Source organism: Amphibalanus amphitrite, unplaced genomic scaffold (assembly GCF_019059575.1).
Source record: "Amphibalanus amphitrite isolate SeventyFive unplaced genomic scaffold, NRLGWU_Aamphi_draft 000003F_arrow, whole genome shotgun sequence".
Lineage (NCBI taxonomy): Eukaryota > Metazoa > Arthropoda > Thecostraca > Balanomorpha > Balanidae > Amphibalanus > Amphibalanus amphitrite.
Genome location: NW_024881500.1, coordinates 1961955 through 1974782, shown reverse-complemented (window position 1 = coordinate 1974782; position 12828 = coordinate 1961955). Strand labels below are relative to the sequence as shown.

At 48.8% G+C, this 12828-nt stretch overlaps 1 protein-coding gene across 4 annotated transcripts in view; it reads right to left on the bottom strand.

Annotated features, from left to right (window-relative positions):
* LOC122367310 (NAD(+) hydrolase sarm1-like) overlaps positions 1-12828 on the bottom strand; it is a 97943-nt gene that overhangs the window by 31733 nt on the left and 53382 nt on the right. Inside the window, exon 1 of one of the 4 annotated variants that reach the window (XM_043340586.1) lies at positions 7964-8236. The exons of the other annotated variants lie outside the window; for them this stretch is intronic. Coding sequence (XP_043196521.1) covers positions 7964-8020 — 57 coding nt within the window. The 5' untranslated portion in view covers positions 8021-8236. Of the gene's footprint in view, positions 1-7963; positions 8237-12828 lie in introns of those variants that run through there. 4 annotated transcript variants of the gene reach the window in all.

Sequence of the window (12828 nt, the reverse complement as noted above, 5' to 3'; positions counted from 1 at the left end):
TTACCAAAAGGTGAGCTGTGAATTTCGTTTGTCTTTTTTGGGAGGCTCTCTCATAACAAACGCACAGCATGGCACCAATCCACGTGGCACGGTGCCAAAAGTAGGTAAAGTTGATGCCATTTTTGAACTTGTAATTTTATTAGGAAAGTATTAGAGGTTGGTTGCTATTCTTACTAAATCGAAATTGTGTTGCACATACTAATAGCTCATACGAACATTCTGGATTGGGATTTCATACCTGGCAGAAGTGGATTGCTGGATTATTTTTAACAAAACTGACCTATTTGGCTTCCAGGTTTGATTTCCTAACATCTGTCCATAGGCGGCAGAACAGGGGGGGGGGTGGCACCAGGGTACAGTGCCCCCCATAGATTTTGGCATTTTACCATTAGCCCTACTGGCGTTGCATGGAAAGAATGGGACCAAAATGAAAATCTGCAGTGCCCTGCTGTCACTGCATCTTGATCTGTCTGTACTGTTTGTTCATTGAATTTAAGTGGCTGTAGCTTGTTGATAAGATTGTCATCAGTGCTGTTGTGAAAAAGTTACAATTGGTCACAAAAAGTAGCAATATGCATGTTCTTGGATTATTTTAAATGTAGTACAAATGTTGTTTATTTAAATTCAAATTTAATGATGATACCTAATGATTACAAGTGGTCTTAACCAATAACCATGTCCACAAGTGATAATTCTCAATTGTATTGCACTGTAAGGTGTACAATTATGTAGGATAAGAGTTTCATTGGCTACATGTTGTCGTGAGATCCATACAGATCATAGGTCCTCCACAAATTTTTGCCCGCTGGATCCACAGAGATCATAGATCCGACCCCTAAATTTTGTCGAGAGATCCATTCGGATCATAGATCCAACCCCTGAATTTTGTCGAGAGATCCACTCGGATCATAGATCCAACCCCTCTATTTTGTCGAGAGATCCACTGAGATCATAGATCCAGCTCTCGGATCCAAGCACATGTCTGTCTTTTAGCTTACCACAAACAAAGAGGCAACCAAAAGCCATCCTTAGACCATGTCATTTGCAATAAACACGATTGAATTTGCGAAAGAAACGTTTCGATTTGATTAGTATTACCCCAATTGGCCTTAATAAAACTGTGCGCCGACCAGCGCGTTTACTATCTCGTCATTCAGACGGGTTCCAGCACATCCACGCCACACTCACTCTTCGTCTACGCTACTCGTATTAACGCGACAGTTTTAAGCCATTGCTGGTAGGTCTGTCTATTTTAAAACTCGCGACCAGTGTACGCAAAATTTGGCAGCTCCCTATTTCACAATGTTTTCAAGACGTCGATTGGTCACTTCACCTTCCGGTTCCGCTTTCATCACTAATGTCTCTCAGATTTTGCTCTAAAGTCGCTTTGAGGGCAGAGTCACTGACTGGGAGAGTTCCACTCTACCGTCTTCAACGTTTGAATCAGTGAGCTCTGCCGTCACTTGCGTGACATCTGTGGCATCTTTCTGCGACACGAGCTCAAACACTGTCTTGATGACCTCTTTTGTTCCGGCCACGGACGGACAAGTCAGAATCGCTTAACTCCACGATCCGTGATCCTGATTGAGATGTTGCTGCACTGATGCTGCAATTCTTTAACGTTCGGGACCCTTTTTCGTACACATTTAAGCGGCTTATCCGCTGTGGGTGATACCCGGGAGCTACCAACACGGTCAATTGTGGACGGCCGGTACGGGGTGCCAGCTAAATAGTTTCTCTGCTTTATGTCACTAAGCACCATGAACAATGTAAACAAGACTCGTGCAGCGGCTGCATTCTTTTTATGGCGAAAAACTGATTTTTTTTCGGGATCCCGGGATTGGCGGAATTTCGGGATCGGGATCGGGATTAAAATCCCGCCGGGATTCCGGGATCCCGATCCCGGGATTGCAATCTCTACATGTAACCGATCGGCCTGCGCGCCTTTGAAGGGAGGCCGTATGTCACACGTCATATTACATGGCAGTTGGCACACTCGTGTAACGACGATGTTAGACGCTTTGATCGTGTTATAGGCGAGGCCCACGCATGTTTAAAAGGAATGCTATTTGAATGAACCACATGCGCTGTCATGGATGATGTTCTAGAACATGGCCAAATATTATGTCTCTAAGAGCGCATGGCAATTAGGTTGCTACTCATCATAACCACTAAACTTTGCAGATAAATAAGCAAGGAAAGAGCTTTTTTGGCATATTCATAACTTCCTGTTATGCATAACATATGCAGTTATGCATAACATATGCATAACTTCCTCGTAACTTCACTGCATGGTTGCACAGTGCACACACCAAGCTTAAGCCATTAATGCACATTGCACATCTATCACTTTCCTTGCTATCGGAGTTGCTTTTAAAATTGTCGACGTGGACTAGCTCGTGCCGACCACCTATTATCATAGAGCATGTCCTCGAACTCCGGTGTTTGGTCATCAAATGCAAGATCAAATGGAACGATGCATTGATAACCGGCTCAAAATATTGAAATGCCTCCCGGGAGTGTTGTCTACATACTCTACAATCTATACATGAAAGAGTAACATTGCAGAACTGTGCTGATGGAGACGACACATGCTGATATGAGAATGAGCCAAGATGTGTTTACGCCTGAGAGCGTTCAGCCTGAAGATATTGGGGCTCGTTTTAAAGGCCAAGGAATAAGTCCGAGTTGCTATCACAGCACCCTGCAAAGTCAAATAGGCTCATGTTTGTTTGTACAAGACATGATCCATTCGGACAGCGCCCATACAGTAGCCCGGTCGTTATCCCCATTCTGCAGCCTCAATGGGAGTTTCGGGACATTAACACTCGGCTCAGTGTTGTACGCTACAGCGCGGACACATGTTCTGTAACAGGTGCAGTCACACAGGTGTCCTCAGCAGAACAGGAAGTCAGTGAGCAGCGCAGAGTTCAGGAGTCCAAGGGCAGCGTTGGGACACCCGCGCCTATGGTGACGAGCGTAAGCTCAGCTCGCTTCCCCCCCCCCCCCCACCCACCCTCACCCCCGGTATCTGAGTTGTGACGAAACATCACTCAGCCGTTTCTGCCACACCTTTGCTGGGTATTATCCCACACGATACCGGCCACCGGGACATAAATGGTCCTAATCGATCCATTCGAATGATCCACGCCCCATTGAGAGCCGGGACAGGTCTGCATATGAATGTGCGTTCCAGATAGCACTGAGTGACGAAATCATGTATGATGTCATGGAGTCTAAACGCGGGCGGAGTGTTTGGTTAATTTGCCGATATGGTCGCACTGACTAGCTTCTAGGTCCAAAAATGGAGTGGGTGTTCGAGCCCAATCACGAATCCGTCGCGTGAGAAAGTTCTAGAGCTTCAGTCAAGAGTAAGAAGTGTACCAGAGCTATGAACTATGCAAATTGGGTATAGGAGGGTAACGGTAATCGAATTGAAAGACGTGTTTTGTGGTCCTAAAACCTTAATATGTGTAATAATTTTTTTGCCTGCACGATGAAAATTTGAATGAGCTTAAGTGTTTTGCAAAGCAACAATTAAATATCAGTTACTGACCATAAATATTGCAGAAAAAATAAATGAAGTAATGCCATTAGTCATTACCCATTCACAAATACTACAGGAACTCACCACTATTCAAATAAAAATTAATTAATTCCCGTCCCCGCCGCCTAGTCTGGCGGTCAGTGGGTCAGCCGAGTGGTAGCCGGATCTGACCGACTGCGAGCCATGCTGATTGAGTCGCTGTGACCTCGTTCAGCTTAGTGGTGAGAGGCAAGGTCGTCTCCAAACCAACAACTCGCAATCAGCCAATCGTGACAGAACCCGGCGCGGGAGCCCATCATGACCTCTGAACATCTTTCGCCGCAATTATAGTTCCAACGGAAAAAGATTAAAGGTCTTAGTTGGAGGACGCTCCATTAAAAAGATTATTAGTTTGAAAATCTAGGAGAATGACAACACATACAGGGTGATCCAAAAAAATTGGAACCCCTAACTTAAAATGTCTGTAAGTCCGAAAGTATTCACTTAATTGACAAATTGCAAACACCATTAGAAAGAGCATTAAATCCTCTGTAAAATCACGTCAAATTAGTTAATGTATGTTGTAAAGCATTGACACACTATTACCTTTTGGAATGAGCGTCAGAAAACTGGGTGAAACGAAATCGCCAATTGTTAACAATGCACTGAAGTTCGTTAGCACTCCATCTGTTGTTTTTTTGCGAATAACACCACATCCAATTTCAATTTTATTACATAAAAGCTTACACAGAAGCACACAATAGAACAGATACACGCGTCCTAGCTTCCGCTGTTCATCACAGCATGTGCTCAAACCGAGCTCCGTTGGCCGTCACGCAGGCCTGCAGTCGCTTCGGGACGGCTCCGACGGCGCAGGCCAGCAGTCTCTGGGACAACTGATCCCAGCAGGCCGTCAGCCTTTCCTTCAGCTCCTCTATGGTGCTGACTGCTGATCCTCTGACCTCTATACATAATTCGCTCCAGTTCGTTTCACACGAAGAAGTCCAAAGGGTTGAGGTCAGGACTCTTCGGTGGCCAGGCATCTGGCTCGATGAAGGCCGGGCAGGCCTGTTCCAGAAACTCGACCACTGAGTGGGCCGTGTGGCACGGAGCACCGAATGACTATTTATTTTGCTCCTGCACTGTTGAAATTTGAATTCCTTACAGTAGCACGTGAATGAGCTATTCTTATTCATGAACATCCAACATGCGACATGGTCAGAACAGCCAACCGCAAATCACTGATTTGCGCATAATGTTCGAAACCGTTTCAGTGAGTTTCGTGACACAAATTTTATAGGCATATAACTAGGGCAATATTTGTAATAATGGTTAAGTTCAATCAGCTTGGTTTTATAGAAAATTGAACGCTCTTTCTAATGTTGTATGCAATTTGTCAATAATGTGAAAACTTTCGGACTTACGGACATTTTAAGTTAGGGGTTCCAATTTTTTTGGATCACCCTGTATAATATAAGCCCAGGCGGAAATACCGCAATAGTATATACATAGACGTAACTTTCTGACATTTTCATTTTGGAAGGGTATTTTCATTATGGATAATTTAAGAATGCCATGCAATGCCATAGAACCAATGATGAAATTACTCCAAAATTAGTGGTGGGGCTCGGGCCTACATAAAACCAGGCTTGTATAAAACGACATGCACGACGCATTCGGTCTAATCCTGCAGAAAACGTATATGGCGCAACCAATGACTCGCAAAATCATGATCAGAGGAAACGAAGCAGTGCACCCCCAACTAAGGACAAATTGCACCTTCTTCAACATGTGACCAGCAGCCGCCGGAACCGAAAGCAGAGCAGATCTTGTAAGCAGCATCAGTAGATGTCCTATCGTAACGACAGTCCCATCGGGTGTGTTCAACAGCCTAAACAACTTACAGGCAACACGATTTCATGGAGCACCATTCGTTTATGCTATTGCTCATCTTGGTCATCAAAGTGTCATGGGCTGGGGCAACAGCCCGTCTTACGAGTGATTGAAGAGCTGGTGATGCATATGAAGCAATCAAGGACGAAGCAACGGCGCTTGATGCCCGACTCAAAGCACCATTTTACTTCACCCACGGAGCACGCCGTACAGCCGCCGTTGATCAGCGACTTCGCGGTGGCCATCAGCATATGAAGCAATGCGCATCTTTCTTTTTAAAGTTGCAATGAGAGGCAGTTGATTGCAAAGATTTCAAACAGATGGAGAGGGCGAGATAATTTTTATTTAGAATTACCGACTCCACCAATCAGGCGTTTACATGCAAAAAAAAAAAACACAGATGGGCTGGGGCATTTAAAAGTTGGACATCAACATCGGAGAGTCGTACTGCTTTCTATTGTTTAAACACGAGTAGGACACAAAGTAAAGGACACAATTAAACACAAGTAAACACAAGCATCTATATGTCTTTTTGTTTGGACGAACAACAGTACCAAATGTTCGATCCCAGTAAGATTGCTCAGCGCGCACTTCGATATCGTATTAATCTGAAGGGCAAACCCAGCGCTGAATCGTGCAAAATAGAGGGATTCCCACGTAAGGCAAACCACCCGACTTGGGACACTGCAGTTGTTGAACGCACTTGTCTGCGGTCGTTTTCCGAAAGGTCCCTAGATAGAGGAGGCAGGAAACTGGAAATCATGACAATGACGTAACGCACTACCGGTGGAAACATCAGAGATCGCTTATCTGGAGAAAGCCCCACTGATATATCATGGAAAGCCGACCACACGTGTGCGATAACGTCATGGGGATGTTGACTATGAACTTGATGGATGCATGGCCAAAGCGACGGCTTTGGATTGTACGGATTATAAGGAGACTGTATGAATGAAGATGCACCGTGGCCCCGTTGGAACTTTTTCCACCTTGGGCATCAAGTTCACCATGGTTTGAAACATTCAGAATCTTTTAAATAGCGTTGGCAATCCCACTACAGATGCGAGTAACGTTTCTCTTTACCACTAATCACGATGTTTAGTACTTCTGCTGTATGCGATTGTTACTTTTTCTAACTTCGTCCGCATTTGCCCGCGCGGTCCACCTACCACACTGTGGCCTCTGTTACAAGACCTCCCCGAACCACGAACTCGTCCAGCTGGCTCCAGCACCACCACGTCCTGTCGTCCTGGCCCCCTTCGGCCTCTTCTCACTCTGATCACTACAGTCCACACAGTCTCCTCCTTCACCGTTCTGAACACACCCACCACAGAGTCACATCTCCGGCCCATACCACGACCTCCTTCCACGCCTCTCAAGAGCTCCAGCCGTGCTTCCACCGGCCCAGGTCACTCGCCGCACTGAGGCCCACGACCCGTGGAAGGTGCCGCCGCCCCTGTCTGGGCACACGCCATCACGCGACCCGGCACCACGCGCGGAGGCGTTGCACGTAAGGCCAAGCGCATGTCCCATCGCACGAGCCAGGCACGCCAGGTCGCGACGCGACGCGGCAGTAAAGTGCCAAATTTGAGCGCCAGGTGCGCGTTGCAGACGTCACTCTAGGCGTCGAGCTTCCAGGTGGGCGTGCGTCGCGCCCACGTGGCAGAGCGGTCCGCGTAGCGTCGCACCGGTCGCCAGGGGACGACTGCGGTGGTCCAGTGGCCAGCGGACATGCCGCCGAACAAACGAGCGACTGATATGCGGCCAAACCGGGTGGCCGAATGCCTCGCGATAATTCCTTTCAATCAGACGGCGCCACAGAGCAGCGCAAATGAGCGCTGCTCGCGCGTTTCGCAAGTCTGGCAGCGTGCATGTCCTTGATGGAAAATGCGGCATAGCCCAAGCGGCAGCGACCGCGCGGTGACTTTCCTTGAAGCACGCATTCCGCGTGCTGATTTGTCAGATTAGGTGGGGGTGTCCAGGGTGCCAGTTTCGTCAGCAGAACAGTGCCAGCTGTTGTGTCAATATGATGAACTCATTGTGTGCACTGGACACGTGTTCAGGCACACAGGTCAACTTCAATTGCACACAGGTGCTGACGAAGTTCGTACGCAGTTGCGACTGTGTATGTATGAGCCATCCAGCTGAGATCCTACTTCATCGGCTTCTTATCAAAGCCAAACACACGAGTTCCCGAGTTGGGCACACCAGTAGCACTGGTTTATATAACGGACCTTGTTGGACATTCAAACTTCCCGAGTTTTTGTAATAAACATCCCAATTAGTGGATGGCTGTGAAAGTAACACACCACAAAACGACCACAGAATAAGAAACTAGCACAGCCAAAGGCAGTGTAGCTTTAATAAGCTGGTAATGTTTTGGCAACCCTACGACATCTGTGGCAGGTAAACCGAGCTACAACACAGCCCCACAAAGACAGATGATACCGATAGATCACTCAGGACAGGCGGGCGTCGGGACGGTCGGCCTGAAACCAACTCCCAGCACATCTATATCCCAGCCAATCATCCCCCAACACTCACCGCGTGCAGGGGCTGCGTGCACATCAGGGGCTCGAACAGCTCCACGATCTCCGGCATGACGCGTCTGGCCGGCGGCCGCCACCCGCCGTCCCACTGAGCTCCCTCCGCACCGGTCACAATCACCACCGCTCGACCTTGCCCTAGAACTGCCCGGGGCACCCGGCGCGCCGCCCCGACCGGTCACAGGAGCTAAAAATACCACTCGTCGCGGTCGGCGGGCCAGCCTCCGCCGAAAATACGCGCACCGCCTTCCGTGCTGGCAGCGACTAGCAGCGCTCGCCTGCCCGGGGGCCGCACTGCGCTCTGGCCCGCCGGCCAGTTGGCGGCGCGTTATGTTGGTGGCTCACGCGGGGGCGAGCGGCGGCGGCGGCGGCGGCGGAGCACCGGCGGAGGAGGCGCTGGCGTCACGGGCGCGGCGGTGACCCCCCGATGACGCATCGGCGGCGACCTGGCGGCGCGCGCCGTGCCGTCCAAATTAAGGGACAGCAAAGTGGCCGCTCTGAGCTTGGGTTTTGGGTGGAGTACGTCGGGACTGTGCAGCGTGCAGCGGGGACTGGGTGCGGAGGTCACTGCCCATCGCCGGCTGCCGGGTGTGGAGCTGCTGCAGCTAAGCCATGGCATGGAGCTGGCTGCACCGCCTACTCAGACTGTATGGAGCCGGACCGGGACGGACCGGTGCCGCACAGGTGTTGGGCAGATCCCATCACCTGCACCGGGCCGGCGACAAACCGCCGCGCTCGTATCACACACGCGAAACACGCCGCGGTCTTATGGAGATGTTCAAAGCGGTCCGTCATGGCGTCAGAGTATAGACTAGAGGCTCCCAGCCGGCTAAGCAAAGAAACAAATATCAGCACACTAAACCAACCCTGAAGCATCCATGATCTTGTAACAAAATAGTTACCTTATGGAAAATAAATATTTAGTCCTCGGGCTATGAATAATGACAATGACATTCAATATCGCGAATGTCATCAGTCGCACTGGTCCCCTCACCGGTGTGCAATGTGCATAGATCAGTCAGCCAGGTAACCTTGCCGTTAATGTGGCGCGCCTGAGTTTGAAAAGCTACAATTAGAGGCCGCAAGAGGCAGGAGAGCCCCAAGCAACGGCATTCCAGCTCCGAAACGCCCAACGTTGAACCAGGGCCCAGTTGCATGACCACAACTACTAAACAGCTGAGTAAGCATGGCCGGGATTCATGAAGGACGATCTTCAAACCAGTGCAGTGGCCAATAAATAGGCTAAAAATAGCGCCATGCTGACGCCTTGCTGGTTATCGACGTAAACACATTAAAAAGGCAGCTGAAGGCAGTAAGTCATTGCTCGTATAACCGGCTAAACGGTAAGACGATTGAGATTATGATGCTTACCGATGGGGAAAAGGTTTCATTGCAATGCAATGAAACCGTATAAGACAGCAGTCAACATAAAATTGCGAATGAGTGGCCCACACGTGAAGAACATCACTCCTTTGAAAGTTGCAAAAGTGCGCTCAAGTGCATCGTTGCATGTCTAAATGTTCATATCATTCGTCATGATAAACAACCGATAATTGGGCTCAAACCATGAAGCATCAGCCAAGACGTATAAGTAAAAGACACGGACCATATGACGATATTCATGGGGACTATAAGACGACCGAAACATCATTACTGCATTTAAAACGCATTCATTAAAAAAAAATCACACGTGACAACCTATAGTGAGCCGATAATGTTTACGTAGGCCAGTGGAAGTGTATGTAAGACGTGAGGTCGTAGCTGCATCACGTAGAGAGCTACGACCTCAAACGGATGTTTCTTTACCGACAGACGACAGATGAGGTGCTGACAGATTTACTTAGCATGTGTAAGCAATGCGAACGGCACATAATCGCTCCCATTACGCTAGTCATACAACACAACCGTTATTTGTTTGTCACACAAAATAACACCAGAAAAGGTAATATTTCATCGTCAGGCAAGGTAACGATGACATTTACAATGAATATAAATAAATTGACGGGTCTGTTTTGGTTATCACCCGATATGACCGCAGCCAAGGACATGAGATACACAGAGACCACTAGCGAAGGACATTAAATGTAAACGTCTGACCACCGACTCATGTCACCGATGGGCCCCGCTGGCCCGAACAGCGCTTTTCTGAGACCGACTCTTGTCTTACATTGCTTGACATGCTCGATCACCTTTCGAAGTAAAGAGGTAACGGGCCTTTCCCTATCTATAGAAGCCGTGTTGTTTGTTTGTTTGTTTATTGGGGCTTAAGGGCGCGCCGACTACAAGGTCATTTTGCGCCCATAACTATATACAAGTAAAGCAAGTGTGTCACAAGAAAACCGACGTGATAAAAGGCTTAAAAAAGCCTAAAAGCTGGTTAAAAAGAGCAAAGAAGGGTAAAATACTCCAAGCGTATCGTAAAAGACAGCTGACTAGGCGTAAGGACTAGATTAGAATAGACGTATGGACTAGTTGGTTTGGTATCAGATCGAGTAGATTACTTGGAATTTGATTGAACGGATAAAGGAAAAGATGTTGCCAGATAAAACCCAGGGTGACTCGTCACCCAGCAAGTGGCGGACGGTGATATCCGGAGCGATGCGGCCCAGGTAGCGAGTCCGGTCCGGTTCCAAGCGTCGACAAGATAAAAGCACGTGGGCGACGGTGAGAGGCACGGCGCACCCGCCGCAAACGGGCTGCTCATCTCCGCGGAGAAGGTGGCCATGCGTCGCATACGTATGACCGATGCGGAGCCTGCATAAAATCACTTCGTTTGACCTGTTGTCTTGCGAGCAAGACCTCCAATGCTCCAGAGTCGGCTTCACCTCTCGGAGCTTCCTGCCTCCACGCAGGCGCCACTCTGCCTGCCACTCCGTAAGAATAAAAGATCGTACAGCAGGGTAAAAATCACGCGCCGGCAATGGCAACCGACGAGTGCAGGGTGCTGCAGCAGCACGCCTTGCAGCCGCGTCTGCCAGCTCATTGCCATGAACGCCAACATGACTGGGAATCCAGCAGAACTGAACAGATTTACCCGATTGTTCTACTGACTGAAGCCGAGCTAAAATGTCTTGAACGATCGGGTCGGCTGGATTAAAACTCCGTAGGGCCAACAGGCTGCTTAGGGAGTCCGATAAAATCAAGTAAAAAGGTCCGTCCGATACCTCAATAAAACATGAAGCCTTCTCGATGGCAACAAGTTCCGATGAAAACACCGAGGCGAAAGATGGCAACGAAAATGAACGGGTATCGTCGCCAGCGACGAAAGAACAGCCCGCTCCCTCAGGTGTTTTAGAGCCGTCTGTGAATACAGGAATAAAACCATCGTAAGAGGCAAGGTGTTCCAAGGCTCGGACTCGTGCCTCTGCAGCCAGCAACTTGCCCTTTGGAACTGCAGAAAGCGAAAGATCCACCTGTGGGCTGACACTTTTCCACGGTGGAGGGGGCGCAGCCCAGGTACGACGAACGTTACGCAATGCTATGTCAGCTATTGAAAACAGTTCTTTCATGCGCACTCCGAACGAGGGTCGTAACCTTCCGTTACATCGGGTGGCATGCCGTGAAAAAACGTATGGGTACGTCGGGTGCATAGGAAATTGGCGCAGTTTCAGCGCGTACCGCATACCCAACATCTGACGGCGGAGTGAAAGTGGCGGTTCATGCGCCTCAAAGGCCTGGGTAGAATAGTTATTATCAAGCTAGTCGAGTGTCTTATATGTCTAATACGCCAACAATGAAGCCTCACTAACAAGCGAATTGTCCATATGTAGTATATTGTACGTGTATGCCGTATACTAAATGGATGATAAAAAACAGCCATCATGATGACTGTCGGACCACACAATACGCAATGACTGAACAGATACAAATTACACCGTTTCACCACCACTTTTGTCGCCCTCGCGTCTCTGCTGCCTGGCTGTCCGCGCCGGGGGAGGGGCCGGGGGCGGGGAAACTGAGCGGGGGCGACCCTGGGCGGCGACCGGTGACCTTGGGGTCAAAGGTCGGATCCAGCCGGCGCACAGGAGGCCAGACGGGCCAGACGAAAGGGCATGTGTGTCTGGTCTGGACAGTATGGAAAGCAGCATGGTGTAGCGGTCACGTGGGACCACGCTGAACACAATGGAAAACCCGGCAGTGGAGCTTCTGCGACGCCGCATGAAAATGAAAAGAGACATTGCTAACATTTGTTCCAGGAATGATCTCGAGCATGGATTGGGCGTTTATTCGAAAGGTTCAATGTTTGAATTTGTCATTTCTTAAATATTGATAGAATGCAGCACCTTTAACTTTGAATGGAAAATGTTGATGTTGAATTAAAATATTCATCTCAAGGACTGTTTTTACGTTTATTTATTTAAGTTATTTCTAAGATTTCAAAATGTGCGTATTAAAGTACAAATTTAAGCATACATTATCGCAACAGCGCAATATCCACAACGCAGAACGTGACATCCGCTGCCAAGCTGTTCAACCAAACAGTAATAATAGAAATGCAGCCTGCAACAATCCTTCTCACGGCGTATGCAAACTGCACAATGCAGCGTGCACCATTGAAGATCTGCTGGAATGCTGTATGAAAGAGATCTGCCTCACACCGGCCTCCTACGTGGAGAGCTTGTGCCTCCCGCATCGCTGGTTTCTCGTTTCAGTGCACTCGTAGGCTACCGTGCAGTGTAGTGTAAGAACAACAGAGAAAAACATCATGTCTTTCAACCACATCTGGAACTAATACACAAACCATCGTACCTCGTCTACCGCGCCCATGTCGCCCGCCCTGCACAGCTCCCCAAAGCCTGGTATGTGTGCAGTGCACACTGCACGTGATAGCGCTGCACACCAGACAGCTTGTCGGGGCAGCGT